The sequence below is a fragment of the Sinocyclocheilus anshuiensis genome, unplaced genomic scaffold (genome assembly GCF_001515605.1).
Source record: "Sinocyclocheilus anshuiensis isolate Anshui unplaced genomic scaffold, SAMN03320099.WGS_v1.1 scaffold1262, whole genome shotgun sequence".
NCBI lineage: Eukaryota > Metazoa > Chordata > Actinopteri > Cypriniformes > Cyprinidae > Sinocyclocheilus > Sinocyclocheilus anshuiensis.
The window spans coordinates 540,613-562,603 of NW_015558617.1; the positions used below are offsets into that span (position 1 = coordinate 540,613).

Consider the following 21,991-nt stretch of genomic DNA (forward strand, 5'->3'; position numbering starts at 1 on the left):
TAAGTCCTGTAAACAGACAGTATTCGAGACCCTACTGTAAGTTGCTGTGTGAAATGGGACAATTTAATTAATTTCTTAAGTAAATAGTAAATAATAAAATAAGAACAAATAAATTAATGACAATCAATAGCACAAACAAAAACAATAACAAGAAATGTTTTCAGTTAGGTCTAACTATAATCTATACTCAACTGTAAAACAACACTGGATAGTCTTCACTGTAAAATGAAAGGCAGCAGCAGGTTTATTTAGGCTCCTGTCTCTTTAAGACCTCATGCACGGATCTAATATACTGTTACACTCTCAGCTTTCTCTGATACACTCTAATAAAGACTGCAAGTGACGTCGCTAGTGGAAGCGCAAATGTCTGAGAGTGCACGTCTGAGAGTGCAAGCGCCAGCTGCAGCCAGACCCTTTTGAGCGGCTCAGCTGTTACTATATTTGGAACTATTTTCGTTGATGCAATATATACAATAAGACAATAAGAATGTTTGTGGGAGCATGACACACACGTTGCGGGAGTGGGCGGTAATGGTCAGAAATTCAGGGGGAGCGGGCTTAAGAAAACTGTCCCGCTCAGGTCTCTAGGCTGCGCGTCAACACACACGTTTTTTTTTTTTCGCGCTCCCCCATCTCCACCCCCAATCATTAGTGCCGCTTGTTCTGTCTTTGACAGAACATATAGGACAATTTTTTTAAATAGCGCCATAAACAAAATTTATTTCAAATTTAATTCAAGCACTTTCAAGGACCTATGTTTGTTTTCAAGTACTTTCCAGGCCTTGAATCCATATGTCTGAAATTCAAGTACTTTCAAGAAGCGTGGGAACCCTGTATATATATATAATTGGGTAGAAAATGGGAAAAAAATAATTTTCTTTCTCCAGTAAATCACAAAAAACAGGAGAAGAATTGTATATGGAGAATATTGTTGAGGATAATGGGGAGCCTCAGAGTCAGAAAGATTGAGAACCACTGTTTTAGACCACGATAAGCTATTTTGTCACTAAAGGCATTTAACAATATATTTCTGGTTTTTGGTAGCAATGTTGCTAAACCAGTTCTTACTTCTTTTTTATTTGCAAACTGTTCAATTGCCATACTTGTACCTGAATATGCCAGACTGGACTTCATTAACCACCACGCGGCGGCTCCATGCCAGCAGGTCTCTCTCTGTGGCGATCTGACTGCGGGGGGCATTGTTGTGCATCTGCCGTACACCCTCAACTTGTCCACTACGTCGCAGCCCAACGTTAGGGGGTGACAGAGGACCAACTGCCACCTCAGCACCTACTGGTCAACAGCTTTAAATGTCACAACCTCTAAACTGTCAACTTTTATATAAGTGACCTTTAAGCCAACAGATGTCTTAAATGCAAAATAATTTTAATATAATAAAGAGAAACAATATATTATACAGTACGCATTTTGCCCCCTTCAATGTGTAATAATTGTACCATTAGAAAATAATGATCCAGCACATCATTGAAAGTGCTATAAAACATTTTGACAGGTCAACTGTGGGTTGTTCTCACCTGTAGGATTTCCTGAGTTGAGTCTCAGCTCATCTTGCTGGTGCTGGAGCTGCCTAATCAGGTCATCCAATGGGCTTTCTTCCTGAGATTCGTCTGTAGTCTGCTGGCCAATCACCTGCTCAACCACTTCGCCATCACCTAAAAACATTAAAAGTCTCTCTCAACAAGCTAATTTAGATGGAAGCCTAGACTAGTTCTGTAATAAAAGGATGACTACACATGACATGACTGTAAAAAAATTTAATATATTTAATGTAAGCCATGTGATATGCACAGGACACACTGAGGTTGTCACGTTAGTATTTCACAGGAAATAAATGTATGCCCAAGAGGTTGTCCTATTGAGCAGTCAGACAAATGACAAGCAGTAACATTTCTAGCGCTGTTGCTAGTAAACAAGTATTTTGGCTTGAAGACTACATGTCATCATTTTTATTTAACTACAAATTTATATAAAGTTTTTGAAATTAAAATGTATTTTTGCTCTAGCATTGACATTGGTATCAAGAATGACATTTCATTGGTATACTACTGACTGCTGAAATCGTGTTACCACAACAATCACAGCAACTACTGGGCTCCAGACTGCGACTTTAAAACGGTCGCATTTGCAACCAAAAATATTAATTTGTGAGTGCTATTTTGGCTGAGATCGCCACTGGCGACTATATAAATGTACTTATGACTTAAAAATGTGCATGTAATGCCTTTTTTCCTGCTTGTTTTGCGATGACGTGTTTTGTTATGTTGATGTAATAAACTGAGATGATGTGAATCAAAGTTTGAGTGGAAAAAAGACTTTCAAACGGTCCTCATCTCTGCTGAACATCAGCATTGACAGCACACCTGCTAAAAGCAGCTCCAGTTGTGGCAGCATGAGAGATCGAAAATGACGGAGACATGCGAAGTAACCCTGATAGCATATGTACATCAAGGAGACGTCTATTTGACGTCTGCATTTACATCTGCAAGACATATTTTTTAGTGTTTGCTCATCTGGAATACGTCTATAGGACGTTTTCTATTAGATGTCAAATAGACATCTTTGCCTTTAAGATGTTTATGATTTAGAATGCATGTAAAACTGACGTCTGAAAGATGTCTATCAAATGTCTGTACACAGCAGATGCTTTCCAGATGAAGCGATCTTTAACAGACGCCTTGCAGACGTATGTGTGCTATCTGGGAAAAGTGCAGAAAAGCAGTCTATTCCGTGCACAACTTGAGCAAACTACAACAAGTAAAGCTGTCAGCTGTGTGGACATTAACAATATTGTTAACAAATTTCATTTAGAATCAATACTAATATGGGTTCTTGTTATCAAGATCTTTAGTCTATAAGCTGTGTTCTGTTAATGCGTGAACTTCATATTATTTGTAGTACACTTGCCGTCCAATAATCGCAATAAGCTTTGTGCTCCGTTTCCTTATAATAAACAAAGTATCAGCTTTAAAATTCTGCCAAATTCATAAATTATAAACAAAAAATACCACTTTGGCGCTCATAAATGCGGCATGAGCGATCGCTTTAGCACCTCATTTCAAGCGGCATGTGAACCCATCATATCTTTCCCTTTACTACTATAGTACGAAATAAACATGAATGGACATCAAAAGGTATATTATAAGATCCAGTACAACTTACTGAAATGTCTCATGTACTCGTTCATTCAGTGCTTCAAACTGCGGAAAATGTGTAAAGCTTGTAATCAATGCCACGTAACCTCAGAATAACCATTTGGCGTCTTTAAGCTCATTGGTCCGCTGGAAAAAACAACTATAAAGAGGAGCATTTTGCTAAATTTATGCACTATATTGCATATTCATGGTTTTACTTAACCTGTTGTCTACATGATAAGAAAGAATGCAAGGAGCTAAAGATAAATTTCAGCCCAAACTACACTCAATGGCCAAGTGAAGCTGACATAGTTATGGTCCGTGATATTGGCACAGATTCTGTGTAATACAACAATTCTTTGTGACTGTATATAGTTCTCAAGTTGGAAAAGACGTTCAGTTCCCACTTTAAGTGAACCTTAGTTCCCAGGACATCTACAAGATGGATTAAAATGCTGATATTGTAAAAGGAGGGCAGACATAAACACATGACAGTATGAAATGTCAAGGTGTTTAAAAAAAGAAACAAAAGAAATAAAACATGTTTCTATTATTACTATTATTATTCTATTTTTGATTCTTATAGGAGCCAATGACTCTTTTAAGTGATTTTTTTTTGTCTGGAGCCCTAAGCTACAGATTGAACAAAGCAGGATATTTTCAAAATTCCTACTACAGAAATTATTTATTAATTTGATTATAATTAGTTGAGCAAAATTATATGATCATTACAAACAAAAGAGGCAATCTTCAAAATAATTACTATTACTACATCGATGTATAAATACTGCGATGTTAAACTTGATAAATTTACCATTAGCCATGTAGCCGAGCTGTGGCACAAGCTGCTCCTCTTTGCAGTTTTCTCTGCCTGGCACCAGGTGCTGGTAACGTGGTGGGTGGGGGTTCCCATCTACGTCCACCAGAAAAGGTGGAGGCATAAGATGGGGTGCCTGCTGCGTCTGCTCATCTAGAACAAAGTTATTGGAGTCCCGGATCAGTGGCCGAAAGTCCGTATGGTAGAACATTTGGTCTGGAATCTGAAAGTGAAGCATTGAAATGTGAGTGGTTTCAATCAACAGCACAAAAGGTTTAGAATACCACACATCTGAGACACAAACATACCTTTTCATAAGGCTGACTGCACCCAAATCCGAAGATGAGCAGATGACCATGAGAGTCTGTGCAGGCAAAGTGCTGCCCATCCACTGAAAATTTACAGTCAAACACAGCACCATGACCCTGGCCCTCAATCTAACACAGAAAAATAGAGAGAGAAAATAATTACATTTCTGTGATGAGCAGTATTTCTATCAACATCTAACATCTAGACTGTATTATACACTATCGTTCAATAATTTGAGGTTGGTAAAATAATGTATTGTTTTTGAAAGAGGTCTCTTATGCTCACCAAAGCTGCATTTATTTGATGATGATATTGAATTAAATGATGAATTAATTAAAAACTGTAATATTGTGAAATATTAAAATTTAAAATAACCGTTTTCTATTTGAATATAAATTAATGTTTAATTTATTCCTGTGATGTCAAAGCTGAATTTTCATTAGCCATTACTCAAGTCTACAATGTCACATGATTCTTTCTTATTATCATCACAGTTGAAAACAGTTATATTTCTGTGAAAACTGTGATACATTTTTTTAGGAATCTTTGATTAATAAAGTTTAAAAACAGCATTAATTTGAAATACAAGTCTTTTTTGGAACACTATAAATGTCTTTTATGTCACTTTTGATCAATTTAAAGCATCCTTGCTGAATAAAAGTATTAACTTCTTCCCCACTTGTTAACCCAAGCGTTTGAACGCTAGTGTATATGTTTCTTATCTTTTAAAATTGAACTTTTTTGAATTGAAACTGAAGATCTGTTATGTCATCTCACCATATTGAAGAAGTTTCTAATCTTGAGACCTTTACTGAGGTCCCAGATGTAGATGTTACCATCATGACCGGCTGATAGCAAGATTCGCGAGTCAAAGGGGTGTGCTTCCAAAACAAACACCTCATCATCATGCCCCTACGGACAGAGAAACATCTGCATACATGATCCGTACATAACAGGCAATAATCACAGGACGCTCGTCCTTAGAATTACAAAACAAGAACCCAAAGGAACAGACTGAATTCTGCCTCACATGCACATGCACATACCGACAGCACATGTAGTAATTGGCCATTTGCTGAGTTCCAGACTTTGAGGATGCAGTTTGAAACAGCTGTGATGATGGAACGATCGCAACGATCCCACGCGACCATGGTCACCACCAACTTGGTCGATTTGTCATCGCCTGATATCACAGCACTCCTGTGAACACAATACATATGTCAACACAGATGTAAAAAATACACATAACTGAAGGACCAAATCAATTTTATTTTTCAAAAGAACAACTGTGCTTGAGAAACCTGCCTGATCCCACAGTTAACATACATGTACACATACTGACCCTGGTAATCTGGTGGTCATGTCCAGGACGGTACTCTTCCATTCCTGCTGTTGGTAATGCCAAATTCGTGCCGTACCATCCCGACTACCACTCACAAATCTGAGACTGGAGATACAGAGGCAGCCAAAACACAAACACAGAGTTAAAAACACCCAATCAGCAATAAAGACAAAATGTACATCCCAATGAACAAACACAAATGGAAGCATAACACACAGTGAACGCTGATAATAAAACTCACCCATCTGTGTTATTGCAGAATTGAATAGCTACAACTTTATCCTGTAAAACAAAAACATTGCTGTACTTAATTAAAATATAAAACTTTTAAATCAGCACAATATACAGTCATGACTTTCAAACTTTCATTTTTAACATGTTCCTCCTTTTCCAGTTACAAGTTCTGCTTTTTCTGGCCATTATTCTCGTTTCCATTACTCAATCTGTCTTGCCTTCTTGTCTGTCTACTGGCTTTCTTCTCTATGTCTCTCACTCTCACCGTGTGGGAGTCCAGGTCAGAAAACTTCACAGGCGTCTCTGTACCGAGGTAGTAAACTCTGATCATGTGATCTGTCCCTCCAGTGGCCAGAAACAATCCCCCTGGAATCAGAGAACACAATATTATAATAATAGACTAATCATGAGACGATAATGAAGAAACATGAGAAAAAAAGTGTTTGAAAACTGATCAGGGAGTTAGAGTGTGAGTGAGGGTAAATGCACCAGAGCTGAATGAGCTGCAGGATATCTGAACTCCAGGACGAGAACGTTCCATAAACTTCACGGGCTGATCACTGCAAACATAAACACACGACTCATTGCAAATTTACACTATGTAAAAAAGTGAATTACTGGCATGAGACAAAATGTGTAATTTACAATTGACAAATGACACTTACTCAAACTTCATGTTGAGTGAGTTCCACTGCCAGAAACACACCATGCCATCAGCTCCAGTGGTGGCCAGATACCGGGAGGAACCTAATGCTGATGGAGAAAACTGCAGAGATAGAGAGAAAAATCCCTTCAAAAACACAAACAAAATCATCTGAATTAATATTACCTGCTGAATTTGAGGAAAATCGAATTGTGATTTTTCAGGGGGGAAAAAAGCTATATAAATTGCTATATAAAAAGTGACTGAAAACAGGTTTGCTGAGCTTATTTGTAGGGCTGCCCATTTTGGCTAAATTGTATACTATTAGGGCTGCAACTAACGATTATTTTGATAATCGATTAGTTGGCATATTATTTTTTTCGATTAATCGGATAAAAAGCCTCATTTTATTGACAAAACACACTGTTCCACATCCTGCCCAATGCTGTCCTTTAAAGGGGTCATATGATGCGATTTCAAGTTGTCCTTTCTCTTTGGAGCGTTACAAGCTGTTCGTGAGTAGATAAGATCCCTGAAGTTGCAAAGACTTGTCTCAAAACCAAAGAGATATTCTTTATCAAAGTTAAGACTCTGCCACGCCCCCCTAAAACGGCTCGTTCTAACACGCCCCCACATATCTAGGTCACTATGTGGGAATATTTGCATAATGCGCCCAAATGTTCACGCAAAGAAAGAAGGCGTGGTTTCAGTAACCGCAGTTAGTGTTGAATCCTCTAATAAACAAAGCTTTTATACCACACTTGTCATAATCAGAGCTTATAATTTGTAAATAATTAATTGCTGGATTCAAAACAGCAATTAAAAGGCGCTGTGACCGACACGGACAATACGTTTTCCCGGAGCATTCAATGATGTCACAAAACGGTGATGCCACAACTATAAGAGCATCGTTCACCCGTTTCTGCATGAACCTAACTAGCCAGGGCACAGGTTTTCAAGCCCTGGGACAAAACTCTATGCTATACATTACGTGTAAAAGAGTTATAAAGCCCAGTTTAAATTGACAGTTTAAACAGACAAATTGACAAAGGACAGTTTAATTCGTTGTCGATTATTTTCATTATCGAAAATTTTTATCAATTAGTTGTTGCAGCCCTATATACTATATATCAATATAAAAAAAATCAAATAAAGTGTTATTAACTAGTAGATTTACAGTGAATTACAACTATAGTAATATATTGAAATATGTCATTGTAATAAAAATAGTAAGAAGACAAATAGATATAACAATTATATTTTATAGCACAACTGTAAAAGTACAATACTAATATTTATGGCTATCCTAATTTTTCATTTTCAAATGTTAAAAATGTTAAAAAATTAAGAGCCCTTAAAACTTCTCTTTTGTTGACAACAGCCGGTTTCTAAGTGCTTCTCTGCAAGTTTGGGAATATGGTTGGTGTGCGTTGTCTTCCCAAATGCATGTTATGGAGAAGACTTAGAGAAGATGTAGAGTTGAAGTTTGTGTGGAGCAGCATTTACTGTGAACTGAGCTGATCAGTCGCTGAAATCACCAGATCATGAGCTGCTCAAGTGTAAAAGAACAAAGTACTGCGCTTCACTCTCACAGTGGCTTTATAAAGGAAACTTGTATTTACACACCTGTATGGAGGTGATAGAGGCCGTGTGCCCCTGCAACACTGCCACAGGTGCACAAGTACGCAGGCACCACACGCGGATGACCTTGTCACAGCTGGTAGAAGCAAGGAGTGTGTTCTCAAAATTTACTGTCATGTCTGAAATCTCTGCCGCATGTCCACGCAGAGTGGCTAGGAGACGACCATCATCCGTAGCCCAGATCTTCACTAGACAGTCATCAGAACCCTGACAGAAACAAATGAATAAACCTTGATTACAAGCACACACACAAAACATATTGCAAAACTGAGCAATGACATTTTTTGAGGACATCAAATTATGCATAGTTTATAATCGTCACCACTTATTGAATTCAGAAATTACTTTAACATCAACAATTTTACACACTAAACTTTTACATCTAAATCAGGCACAGTTTGTTACTCAACAGATGCAATATTCTGATCAGATGCATTTACCGTGAAAATGCGATGTCCAGTGCGGTCAAACGCCACACAGTATACTGATGAGAGATGGCCCAGAATCCTTCGATGCATCTTCATGTGCTGATAGGTTAAGGAGGGGAAGGCATGGCCAAATCGAGCCACTCCTGTTTTTTGGCGAGCACCCATGATTGACACTGAGCAGAGAGATTACAATCAACTCCCACCACAAAATATAAGAAATGGTAGTTGGTCTAAAGGACATTATTTGGTCACTAAATAGCATGTTAACATCCAGCATTAAGTTACAGTCACACTAGACAAACTACAGCGCTACATAATCATAATATGGAAAAAATAAATCAAAATATAATACGTAAAAAAAAAAAGTAAAAAAATATGCAATCTACTCCAATTTACTGTAACACTGCAATCCTGCAAATTTAAAATTTGCATTCATTTAATTGAGTTCAAGTAAGACAGCGACATCATGTCAATTTTCTGTTGGTCACATGTCTTCACATGATACAAATTCACAGGGCAAAGTTCACCAAACTTAGATTTTGGAACCCAGCAAAAATTGCATGATCTTGCTTTTCTGGTCTCCCGCATTTGCATGCACATGAATAGAAGTCAATAGACTGAAAAGTGTAGAGTGACTAGTCTTTAAAGTCGCAATGAAACAAAATAGCGAAAGATGTTTTCGTTTGTATTTTGACGTACATCCGAGTGTAAAGGATTATCAAATAAGGGAAAAAAATATGGGTATTGCACTCAATAGCTTGCAGTTGATTGTGGAAGGTTTAAGCAGACTTAAATGACTGGACAAGTTTTGCATACATCACCAGAGGGAAGTCTGACATTTACACCAGAAGATTAATTTATTACATTATGATTGAATATTGCAAGATCTAAATAATTAAATAAATATTAAAACTAGATTGGGTGAATTTTCATTTCATGCTGACTTTAATCAGCTATGATTAAGCACCATTTTCGATTGGAAAGAGTGGATTCAACTCTGTGTTCACAAACCCACCAGTGACTCCTGAAACCCAAAAACAGCAGTGCAAGAACATAATACACCAATTGGGAGGGCAGGACTCACCTATAGTTGGTGGTTTGGCACAGTTGAGAGGTGGTTCTGGGGGCCGCCCCCTGTGCAAAGCAACTACTGCAGTACCACTCCATACTGCATGAGAAGAACCTGAGAGAGAGAACAACAGTTTGTCAAATATTTAACTGTATTAGAGGAAGAAAATGAATATAAGGGAAAGTGATAATGTGATCATGTGCGCTGTTCTCTAGTCTTCTTTGTTGTTTCTTATTGTTCGCTGTATATAGTGTGCATCTCACTTTTTGCTGTCCGTAGTAATGACTGTTGGCCTGTGCCCAGCAAACTGTGGACTCCAGGAACACTGGGAGGAATGTGTTTATCTATCAGTGGGCCGATCTGCTCACACACACGCAACAGGTAATCCGCAGGTATGTGCTGATTTAACAAGACCTAAAACATACACAGAGGTATTTCATAAATAAAGTGTAAGTGGCACAGCAAAGCTTATTTGCATCATGATAAAAATTAAAAAGAAAAAACACTGCACAGAAATAAGTGTTGCAACAACGTGTTACATTATATTATTAGTCTTCAAACTAGCGTGAATTCTGCTTTATTTCACCAACATAATCCATATTGATTTACGCTCATTCCTGAAAGACCACTCTTTTTTAGTGTTGGGTCGTTCTTGAACGATTCATTCATTTTGAACGAATCTTTAATGTGACTCGGGAGGAACGAGTCGTCTCGGGGAGTGATTCGTCTTTTTCCCTCCACACACAAGCGTCCGCCTCGCCTAAGCCAATCAGAAGCCTTCTCCACCATCTTCCTAGTCTCTTAAGTAGCAACTGATGTTTGATTGGCTGCCGCCTTTAAGTGACACAGGAACCCACCAATTCCCCTCTCGATATATTTACATTGCCGCAACGCCTCCGGCCGGCACGCACAAAGCCTTTCATTTCAAAACAAATACTTTTTATTTCAATTCCCGAAATCAAAACTTGCCCACACAACAAAGCCTCGTGTATATTTTAGACAATATTCTTATTGCCAGCACCGTGCCCTCAAATCAGCGCTTTTTCAGTTTTATTCGCTGTAATATAAGTGAGCCAAGCACCTGTGAGAGTTTAGTGCTGAATTTCACGTGCGTGTGCGATAGTGTTTATTTAATCTCACCCAGTCTTCAAAGCTTCGCTTAAACTGCTTTCCATCCCAGCTCCAGCGCTTCGGGATGATCTACACACAGAGACACAGCGGGGGGAAACATCACACGCAGAATTTAGACACGCAGCCGCCTTGACATGAAGAGGAGATGCTGATGTTGGGATATTAGAGAGAAATAACGGGTTTGAGTGGGAGAAGAGGGATGAAACTCACCTCGTATTCGTGCAGCTCCTGCAGCAGCATCTGCAGAAACACACAGAGGGTTACACACACCGTAACACACACTCACCGCTACACACCGACACTCACACGCTACTTTCGGCCTCACCTGAGCGGATTTCTGACATGGTCCAGACTGCAGGAATCTGGCGATCAGGTAATAAAGTTCTGCAGAGAGAGAAACACAACAACACCAGTCGTTAGCTTTAGCTTAGCCTCGAAGGCTAATGCTAAAACAGTGCTTAAAGTCTTCCTAGCGATAAAGACGCAGAAAAAAACGAGTGCTGCCCACCGGCTTCAATTTGCGAGCACGGTTCCGCCGCCATGGCCCGGTCCGGGCGGTGGGTTGAGGTTCGTGGGTCTCTGCTTGCTAAGAGCGGCCTGTGCTGTATTTGCTCTCAGCGTTTCGGCCTGCAGCCGCCGCTCGTGCTGCTTTGATTGAGCGCCCCCGCGCGGCGGCCGTGCGCCTGTGGCCCGTAGTACCGCACGCTTCCGCCAGTGGCGCACTGAGAGCGCACAGGTGAGCTCACCATTTCCACAGGCGGACATTTTGCATGGTGTGCAGTTGGGTCATTTATTGAACCCGATAATAGAGCTGTATTGCAATAAAAAAGGTCTCGTTTCTTGTTTAGCCTCGTCTTGAGGATCACAGGTCACGTGTGTGGGAGAAACATAAAATCTTAACAATTAAATGTTCCATACTACAATCAATTACTGTGCCATATACATGTGTTATGTAAGGTATGGTTTCACAAATATTACGTAATACAATTATGTAATGTGCATATATCGAATAAATGTTAAAATACCACCATCATATCTTTTAGTTCTTTAACAAAATGTTGGATATATACAGAAATAATTTATCCTGTGTTGTTGAATATGATGTTTTTTTTCAATATTTTCTTTATTGTATGATTTATTTCATAATGTAATGTGCATGAAACCTTTCATTTATTACAATAAAGTTATTAAAATGTAAATACACAGTTTTAATGACAGACACTCTCACATCTAACACTCTAAATTCCAAAAAGCTTTTTCTGAAGCCACAAAGTGTTTACCTGATGACTGTTGTTTTCTCTGAATCCTTTTGTGCTTTCTATCCAGTTTATCTCGGAACCTTTTTAAACTGAACATGATAAACTAAATATGCATTTACAATGGCAATCATAAGTGCAAATCAATAAATAATAAAGAAAGGAACACCAATAAAATTGCAGAGGGGAAAATATAGAAATTAACAAAGGGTGGTCATTTAATTTATGTTCGAATAACTGAAAGTCCCTTATAATCCCAGCAAATGTGCAGGCCTGTTTAGTCTTAATAAATTTCATTGATGGAAAATAGTTACAAAATCAATCATTTAAAATCCTGAGAAATAAGGTTCCATCTTCATTGTATATAAATAATTCCAAAGGACATCTCAGCTCAGGAAAATACTCACCCATTAGCAGAATGTGGCATTTTGTTTTTTCATAGTATATGCAATGACTTTAAGAGTACAAAGCTATTTTGTCTTATGAATATTAGTTGAGCCATAGCTTATATTTGCATTTAGGGTGTGTTAGTCTCAGCTGTGTACTGAGGTGATTAGGATAATTTCTTAAGATTGAAATGCAGCGTAAACCAATGGTGAAATCCGCTATGAGTTATATTATTGCACCAACCACTTATTAAAAGATAATAATACAATATCTGCATAGAAACAAGTATATAATACCCAGTGTATAATATATAATCAGTGTAAAAGACCACAGCAGACATTTTGAGGAAAACTCCAATGATGGATTTTTATTGAGTGAGACCGAGAGCATTATAGGGGACACAAAGTACTTTTTCACAGATGCATTTTCAGTGTTAAAAAAAAAAAAAAAAAACGCTTTAAATTATTTTTCTTTGAATCCTGTAATTTCAAAAAAGTCCTCTATAACAACAGAAGGGTTTTTCTGGCCTCCTAACAAAGCCCAGTTTTCTGTTTCAACAAATTGCAGAGGTGGTATGATTCTTAAAAAGCCAGGAGTCACCATCTAATGCTGAACCTGGAATGCAAGCAGTTTGTCTTTAGTTGTTTTCTCTCTTTTCTTCTATATTTGTTTAACTCATCCCTCTTTCTTAAAGACAATCAATTACGTTTAAAATAAAAATAAAAACAAACCCCATACAGAAACATCACGAGCACTAACGGACATACAGACTGACAGCCTCCTCCCACCTCCCACTCCAAAAACCAAGCTACAGACCAGCCGCTTAAAAAAAAAAGAAGAAGAAATAAAAATAGGAAATCAAAAAATTATAGAAAGATGCCGCCTTTTTCCACACCTGTCGTGTTGTAGACACCTGATACAGCTGCGGCCGAACACAAGACTCGTTTTAGTCAGCTTTGTTTTTGTGCTAAAAACCTGAACCAGTATTTACAAATTTGCTGATAAAAATATTCCTCTTGTGGTGATAGGCAGAGAGGAGGTTGTTGAGAGAGCTGGAAAGGGAGAAAAAACTGGGAAAGAGAGGAAGATAAAAGAAAGGAAAGGGGGGAAAGGGAAAAGATGGATGGATGGACAGGCGTGGTGCTACTCTGTCTTCGGGTCCTCCTTCTCGGGCTCCGCTGCCTCGTCTGGAGTTTTTTCAACCTGTTTAAAAAAACAACAACAACAAGAATCAAGCAGGACTGCCTCTTCACTAATTAGAATCTTAAGGAGGTAAAGTTTAGAAAACTCTCCTTAGCTTAAGCTATCGATGTCTTTGTTTTGAGAGATCTGGGGAATTAATTTAACTATGTTACTAAGTACTTTTGCAATGTTATTAGAAGATATTAAAAAGCTGACAAAAATGTGTTTATTGCTTGTGTTTGGAAAGGAAACTCAATACACAAACAAATATCATGACCTGACGCGATTTATTATGTCCACTGTGGGACAAGTAAGGTGTGTTTATGTATGATAGACGCTGATTTGAGGTAGACTGTTGTGTTTATACATATATACCTCATTGGTCTTAGTCTCCCCATTTTCTGATTGGTTTTCCTCCTTGGATTCCTCAGCCTTTGCTTTCTTTTCTTCCTTTTTATCATTCACTTCCTTCTCTTTCTGTCAGAGAGGAAACGTCAGAGCAAAAGAATGAATATAGAGCAATACGTATTACACAGACTACACACCAAATCATGGAGACAAGTGACACATGAGCATCAGTGCAAAAATGTGTTTATAAAAAGTGTAAATACCTTGGGAGTTTTTTTCAGTTTGGGTTCAGGTTTTGGAGGTGTTGGTTTCTGAAGGGAAATGAAAACATGACTCGTTCACAAATTTACTTTTTGATATATACAAGGATATCTAAACAATAACCATGTTCAAGTAAATAGTTATAATAATACATAGAATGGTCTATGTTGTTCTGCCCTATCCTGAATTCTACACATCACCTTAAATGACTGGCAAAACTATGCTGAAGAATAAAAAAAAATATTATACAGAAAATATGCTGAAATTAAAAAAAAAATAAAACTTGTGCAGAAATTATGGTTTCTGATCTTGTTGCTCTGCGATCAGTGGTAGGTTGAAAGTGTTGGTTGTAGGAATTAAATTGTCAATTATTACAAAAAGTGCTAAAAACAATTTCCAAGACTATATTTAAAGTTCTTCAAGTCTTTTGAGGCCAAAGACTTTATACAAATAAAATAATGATATAATGTTAACATTAAAAATCTCTTTAAAAAGAAAAGAACTTACCGCCGATAATCTAGCAGACCTTCTCTGAGGCTACAAGAGGAAGAAAGAAAAAAAAATCGAATTATTTAAGTACAAGTAGGAGAGAACAGTTATATATTGTAAAAAAAAAAAAAAAAAAAAAAAAAAAATTTTTTCTTTTCTTCTAGTTTGTGTAGGCTACTTATCAGCACACTTAGTAAACTTGGCACAGTGTACTACAAATATTATTGGCTCTTATGACAAATTACTTGGTGTTTCTTGTTTGTAATTCGATTTTGGATAAAAGCTCCTGCTAACGCAGTACACGTAGCAAGGTGTGTGTGTGTATATATATATATATATATATATATATACACAAACAAAGAAAAACAAGTAGAATAGAAAGCTAGAGTTTTTTTTTTTTTTTTTTTTTTAAAAAAAAAAAAAAAAAAAAAAAAATCATGTTCCTTCTCTTCTAGTTTGTGTAGGCTACTTATCAGCACACTTAGTAAACTTGGCACAGTGTACTACAAATATTATTGGCTCTTATGACAAATTACTTGGTGTTTCTTGTTTGTAATTCGATTTTGGATAAAAGCTCCTGCTGAATAAATAAATGTAAATGTATATATACAGGAATGCATATGTACTGGTTTTGATTACTTGAATATGCAACCCAAAATTGCTTTAGATATTTTATAATTTTCCTTTCTCACCTCCTCCTTGACTTCTCCATCAGTTCCCTGCAAATCAGAAAAACAAATATCACAAGTTAGAACGTGATCTATAATTTTATTAACATAAAAGGCGGGAAAACAAAAAGGCAACTTGCAGAAACATTGGGATGTGCTGTTCTGCACGTTTGTATATGTGAGCAACATGCTGGGTTTTTTTTCGTTTATTAAAGCTTAAATGAACTTTAGCAGAGGATTTGTGAATAAGTTTATTTGTCTGCGGACAGCAGCGCAAAATGGTGTGTCGATTTTTTATTATTTATTATTTTTCACCAAGGCATTTCACGACATGGGCTCCACACATTTGAACAAGGAGGAGGGGCGCGATGATCCCGCCTCAGCGCTGCCACCTGGCGGCAAGCAGGAGTCATGACACCCCTCTTCCACGGCGAACAAAGAAAATGCATTAAAATAGTTTAAAAACGCGACCGTCTTTTCGCAAAATTGCCACCATTCAGAAAATGAGAGTTATCTAGCTATTTTTTAATCACCATTCAACGGCGACTGAGCCACGATTGCGCTTATAATCGTCGGTTTTCGCGTCGCGCTGTGCTGGAGATGGAGAGAGAGAGAGGGCAGCATGGCTGCGGTTCCACGGGCATGAGATCAAGCCGAGCTTCAGCACAGCGCTGCTCAACTAAAACCCTTCTGCTTAACGTACCACCATCGACAAAAACACCGCGATCCGGTAGGAAAAAATCGCAAAATTAACAACGATTTTTTACCTGCCCACTGATTCTAAAGAAGTCGCCTGGATTTTTATTAAAAAAACATTGTCTCGAGGGCTTCCTAATTCCACGACTGATTAGTAAGGGCAAAAGTGTAGCCGAACGTCGCGCTCGGCTTTTCTACATACCTTTCTCTTGGGCATGTTGAGTTTGGGATATTTTTCTTCTTTTATGCAAAACTAACAGGTTATCTTTTGTGATTCGGAGTTCACAGTTCAGGAGACTGTCGTCCGCTATGCACTAATTCTGTAGTAAACATAGGGCTACATTAGATCCAGTGGTTGAATGGGAGGGTGGGGGCGGGGCCATGCTGTGACTGATATTCCGCTTGTCCAATCAGCGAGCGTCTGGGTCTGCCACAGAAGAGGCAGATTTTTACCTCCGCTGTGCTTTTACGCGCGAAATCCTGAGGTGTAAATCCAACGGCGCACCTTCCTGTAAAATTTCCCTCCTAACATGTTAAAAAGCTGTAGACTGATGTGAGCGCGTGCTGCACCAAATAAAGCACTGCCATACAGCACTGATGTGATGAGGAACAGCTCGCGTTTAAGCCCAGTAATAAAGTCAGACCCTCTTTCATAGCTATGTCTGTATGCGCTGCATGGCCACAGCATATCTGCCTCAGTGAAGTTTACTAATTGCTGACTATTTTTTGAAGCAGGTAAGCAGAAGTATCTGCTTGCTCTAATTATGCGCTCTTTCTATGAAAACATGCTTGAGTGCAAATAAAATGAAACATCATTTGCAGTAAGTGTACACGCGTGTGGCAATCAGTAATAGAGAAGAGAAGCCACAAGGCCTTTCTCACTTCTGCTTTATTCAAGCAGAGACCTAATCTGTGTAAGTGTGTGTGTGTGTGTGTGTGAGAGAGAGAGAGAGAGAGAGATATAACAGCTTACTTCCTCTGTTGCTACCCAGACCAGAGACGCCAGACCAGAGAAAACATCTCAGCCATCGACAGATAGATAGATAGATAGATAGATAGATGAAAGAACTATCTGAAAGTGTCACATTAGACATTGCTGTGTATCACTCTTGAAATTTCCGTTTCTGCAGCCATAGGCCTACAAACAGGAATCCCATTCTAAAACATTTGGTAAGTTTCTTTCTTATATATATATAAATAGATAGTTGTGATTATAGAATTATCTGCTGGTGTTTTATTAACTATAATTTGTACAGTTTATTTGGGGTATTTGATTGATCTGATTACAGCAATAAAATTGTAGTAATCTTCTAAATTATGAACATTTTAAAGAGCAATTTTACCCAAAAATGAAAATTATGTAGTCATTTACTCACCCTCCACTTGTTCCAAACCTGTATGATCTTTCCTCTGTTGAACACCAAAGAAGACATTTTGAAGAATGTTGGTAACCAAGCAGTTGACGGTAGCCATTGACTTCCATAGTATTTTTTTCCATACTATGGAACTATGGAAGTCAGTGGCTACCGTCAACTTTTTGGCCAACAAACATTCTTCAGAATATCTTCTTTTGTGCCCAACAGAAGAAAGAAATGCATACAGGTGTGGAACAACTTGAGGGTGAGTAAATGATGACAGAATTGTAATTTTTGGTTTAACTATCCCTTTAAGTTTTGTAATTTAATTTATAGATTCTGCTAATCCTACAAATATAAATCATTTATAAAGAATTTGATTTGATTTGGTTTGATTTGATTTATTAGACAGAAAAGTAGTGAAACACTAAATTCGTCAAGAATAACAAAGTTAAAAACTTGTTTCCATTGTGGTCCTTGATGTTAAGCACAAACTTCAATCCTGGTAACAGGTACACTGGTAATGCATTATAAATACAAAGATTACAATAGGATTCCACATTTACAAAATTTACAATCACAATTAAATACATACACAACATATACTAATACAAGTTCATCAATAAAACAACCTACTTAAGAGCCAACTTTTAATTTTTAAACTAAAACTACCCATATTTGAAATACTTTAAATATCCAGAGGTAACTTATACAACACTTGTGCCCCAGAGTATTCAAAAGAAGACAATTTTTTAATTAAATGTATTTTGTTCTGCTTTCTATGTAAACAATCAAGATGCTTAAATTGGGAAACATCAACATGTGTAAAACGACTAAACCCTAAAAATAACCTTATCAATTTGTTTTGAGATTTTTGTAACTTATCCAACCAACCACGAGACAAATCAGACATCCAAGAAATACATGCATATTTAAAATGACATAGCACTAAACATGATGCAAGTAATTTTATATTCTGTTTTTTAGGAAAACTAACATATCTGGCAAGAAATTTTGTTCTAGCATTAACCTTACCCAGAACTTTCATAGCCATATTACACCACTTAAATCATTATCAAGAACACATTCGAGATAATTAACGGTGGTTCTGTTTGATATTAAACAATCCCTACCTTAATAGACATCTTAGAAACCTTATTCAAATTATTTTTAGACCCAAATAATATGGATTCCGTTTTACCTAAATGCAACATCAGTTTGTTTTCATCATTTTACCTAAATGCAACAAGAGTTTGATTTCAGAAAGCCAGTCTCTTACCATACAAAGCTCCTCACCTAAATTCACTTGTATCCTACCAACATCCTTGTCTGAATCCAATAGCAGAATCATCAGCATATAAAAACAAATTACAATCACAAACTGCTTGCATGTCATTTATGTATAAGAGAAACAAAAGAGGGCCTAAAACAATTCCCTGAGTGACTCCATTTTTTCAATTGTTTCCTCAGAAAGTATCCCATCGAATTCTACCCTCTGAACTCTCCCATTTAAATAAGAGTTTAACCAGGCTATCAATTTACTTGAAAAACCCATGACACTCTATCTATCTAAGATTATTGAATGATTTACTGAGTCAAAAGCTTTTTGGAGATCCAAAAGTATAATATATATATATATATATATATATATATAATAAATAACTCTGTCATTCAGTTCTGGTAAATTCCTCATTTCATTTTGATTTCATTATATGTTTGATTTTCTGTTTGATTATGCTTTGTTTTTGTACTGAGTAAGTGTTAAAATGTTCATTCATTTAAAGCTTGAGCTGTGTTTGTCTGTGTAAGTGGCTATCATGCTTGGAGAAGCTTTCCTTCATGTTCTGAACTGCACAGAAGACACCACAGATCATGATAGACACGCTCGCACACACTCACCCACCCCCACGACCCGTCCCAACCCCTGCACGACAAACGCCGCTGCCAGATCACCTCTGACACCACGAACTGTGAGAGGTGAGAGACCATAGTATTCTGGGTTATTAGGATTAGGTTGTGTTAAAAATAACATTTTCACGATCTGAATGATGGCATTGGGAGATGTTTGTTTTTATGCTGGGTGAAGCAAACTAGCTATTTTGTTTAAACAATGGAGCAATATTAATTATAGACTATGAATGTGGCCCAGGTCCTGGGAACAGTCAGTATATGTAAAAATACATTTTAGGAAGGAAGTGTGATGCTGCTGAGAATTTTAGCCCAGTTTTAGCCACATACATGTAGGTGTTAAACTGAGTAGAGTATATGGAACAGTTATAATATGAAAGGTTGTACAAAGTTAAATAGATAGTTCACCGAAAAATCAAAATTCTGTCATCATTTTAGAAATGTTTTTAAGAGTTTTTAAGAATATGTCAGCTATATACCCATACAGTGTAAATAAATATAGTCCAAAATAACTTTCATTGTATGGACAAAAAACACTTTCAAAACATATACAAATATGTATACAGGTTTTTAAATTATATGAAGGTGAGTTAATTATGACAAATGTTTATTTTGGGGTGAACTATGCATTTAAAGTCACCATGAAATCAAAATCGACAATTCTTATATTTTATGAAATATTGCAGTGTATATTACAAATGATTTATCCATGCATTCATTAAAGATTAAAGATTCATGTGTCCCTGTAATGTTTAATAAAAAATCAACAATCATCAACAACCTGTCACTCACGAGAGATCGCAGCAATTGGCAAGACAACAATGAATTCCAAATTGACAAAATCATACCCTCTTTTTCTCATTTGAGAAGCCTTTGTATTCAGGTACACTTTGTAATAGAGAAGAAAAGACAATCTAATTTTATTTTCATGTTGACTTTAAGTGATAATATTGTGCAACAGTGTATAACAAAATAATGTACTATTATTTTGTACTAAGTCCATTTTAGCATTGTTGATAATAGTCCAATTCAGCTTACAGCTATGACAATGCAAAAGAGGCTTGAAGTCCACTGTATCAGAAATCCAAACTAAATAAAAACATTTTGTCAAACTTTTCCAAGTACTTCCTCATTTAGGTGAGTGTGAACTGCACACAATTGGCATTTGTATGGAGACACTGAAACAGTCATTCAGTGAATTAAGTGAGCTGCAAAGTGGGACTTTGCTTTGGACTCTGGGCTTTCCCTCAAGTTTCCTCACTGGTTTCTGGCTATTTTGTTAAGATGAGGCTGGTTATAGTGGTGCCTGACCCATTTTTTCTTCCTGTCAGTTGGCAGGCCTGAAGGCCTGGGAAAGCCAGGGCAGTGTCGAGCCTCTGCACCCAGCAATGCTATGCCCATTCTCAGCTGTAGCGGGGAGGATCACTTGGGCATGACTCTGTATTGCTCCTGGTGCTGTCCCAGCTTCTGCAAGGACTATCCGGACCTCCGGCTTGCAGGTGATCGGTTGGAGCACTGCAGTCCTCATAACCCAGACCTGCTCAACCCACCGGATGACGGGCCACTGCTGCAATCTCAGGACCTGAGCTCTCTGGAACCCTCTCTGGAACCAGGTCAACAGGTAGAGGCTGCGACCCAGCAGGATGTGGAATATCTTGTCATGGAGAGCGTTCAGGGTCTTGGCTGGGAGAGAAGGCTCACTAACTCCATGTTGAACGGCTATCTGGAAGTCCAAATGCTGGAGGTGTTTTGTCAGCACATGCAAAACATGGCATGCTACGGATCATCACTGCTGGGCACTGATGTCATGCCGGCACTGGTGCCCACCAGCCTGACTGTAGCCAAAGAACAGACAGCCAGTCATGTAGAAGAGCTGGATTCTTCATCCAAAAACGTTGTGCAATATTTAAGCACTTATTCAGCTCCAGCAACCTCCCATTTCAGCTCACCTGTGCTGCGTATCTCAGAAGCTGAGTAACCAACCAACATTTTTTTCTGTTGGGCTCCTGTCTTTTGACCAACACACAAATATTTAAAGTTATCTGTGTTGTTAGAATGTTTTGTATGCAATACTGATAGCATTTGTGGCATGTTGATTACTATAATAAAAAATAAAAAAACATTTGTAAAGCAAAAATAAAAATTTCAGTAAATAATTCCAATGAAGTACAAAAGGCAAGGCAATGAACATTAACATTAACAACGTTTCAAAAGTATAGCCATATGATTTAAATAAATATATGTGTTAGCATGAGACATGTCACCTTTATTTTTATTTTATGCATGTGATAACTTAGTGGCGTTGTCTATGTAAATGAACACTTACATCAATAAGATCAATAAGATTTTTATTGTTTTTAAATTTAGTCTCTTATGCTCACATTTATGTGATCAAACATAAAATAAAACTAATATTGTTAAATATAATTACAATTTAAAATAACTTTTCCATTTTATAATAAATTATAAAGACAATATAGAAATGATATATAATATAGAAATTATATATATATATATAACTTTATTCCTGTGATGGCAAAGTTGAATTTTCAGCAGTCATTTCAGTAGTCTTCAGCATCACATTATGGCTCAGAAATCATTCTAATATGCAGATTTCCTGCTTAAGAAATATTTCTTATTATTATCAATTCTGAAAACAGTTGTGATTTTGTGGA

General features: G+C 37.3%; 3 protein-coding genes across 5 annotated transcripts in view; 1 reads left to right on the forward strand and 2 right to left on the reverse strand.

The window, feature by feature from the left end:
- LOC107680390 (bromodomain and WD repeat-containing protein 3-like) overlaps positions 1–11,515 on the reverse strand; it is a 37,075-nt gene extending 25,560 nt beyond the window's left edge. For 2 of the 3 annotated variants that reach the window (XM_016476268.1, XM_016476266.1), the window contains exons 1-19: positions 11,275–11,515; positions 11,092–11,150; positions 10,977–11,006; positions 10,776–10,835; positions 9,899–10,049; positions 9,651–9,749; positions 8,579–8,739; positions 8,124–8,345; positions 6,520–6,620; positions 6,344–6,414; positions 6,120–6,220; positions 5,862–5,902; positions 5,621–5,725; positions 5,325–5,478; positions 5,056–5,190; positions 4,278–4,406; positions 3,967–4,192; positions 1,536–1,673; positions 1,110–1,293 (exon numbers count right to left, since the gene is read on the reverse strand). In XM_016476268.1, the coding sequence (XP_016331754.1) occupies positions 1,110–1,293; positions 1,536–1,673; positions 3,967–4,192; positions 4,278–4,406; positions 5,056–5,190; positions 5,325–5,478; positions 5,621–5,725; positions 5,862–5,902; positions 6,120–6,220; positions 6,344–6,414; positions 6,520–6,620; positions 8,124–8,345; positions 8,579–8,739; positions 9,651–9,749; positions 9,899–10,049; positions 10,776–10,835; positions 10,977–11,006; positions 11,092–11,150; positions 11,275–11,308 (2,201 nt within the window). In that variant the 5' untranslated portion in view covers positions 11,309–11,515. The remainder of the gene's footprint in view (positions 1–1,109; positions 1,294–1,535; positions 1,674–3,966; positions 4,193–4,277; positions 4,407–5,055; positions 5,191–5,324; positions 5,479–5,620; positions 5,726–5,861; positions 5,903–6,119; positions 6,221–6,343; positions 6,415–6,519; positions 6,621–8,123; positions 8,346–8,578; positions 8,740–9,650; positions 9,750–9,898; positions 10,050–10,775; positions 10,836–10,976; positions 11,007–11,091; positions 11,151–11,274) is intronic. The other variant, XM_016476267.1, reaches the window with a different exon arrangement.
- A 1,233-nt stretch (positions 11,516–12,748) lies between these two features.
- Positions 12,749–16,440, reverse strand: LOC107680402 (non-histone chromosomal protein HMG-14A-like). The gene is made up of 6 exons (XM_016476283.1): positions 16,256–16,440; positions 15,382–15,408; positions 14,708–14,737; positions 14,203–14,250; positions 13,967–14,068; positions 12,749–13,612 (listed from the first exon to the last, which is right to left on the reverse strand). The coding sequence occupies exons 1-6, from the start codon at positions 16,268–16,270 to the stop codon at positions 13,553–13,555; spliced, it is 282 nt and encodes a 93-aa protein (XP_016331769.1). The 5' UTR covers positions 16,271–16,440; the 3' UTR covers positions 12,749–13,552.
- A 752-nt stretch (positions 16,441–17,192) lies between these two features.
- Positions 17,193–21,332, forward strand: LOC107680403 (uncharacterized protein CXorf21-like). Its single transcript, XM_016476284.1, has 3 exons — positions 17,193–17,223; positions 19,266–19,385; positions 20,648–21,332. The coding sequence occupies exon 3, from the start codon at positions 20,710–20,712 to the stop codon at positions 21,292–21,294; it is 585 nt and encodes a 194-aa protein (XP_016331770.1). The 5' UTR covers positions 17,193–17,223; positions 19,266–19,385; positions 20,648–20,709; the 3' UTR covers positions 21,295–21,332.
- Positions 21,333–21,991: the final 659 nt, after the last annotated feature.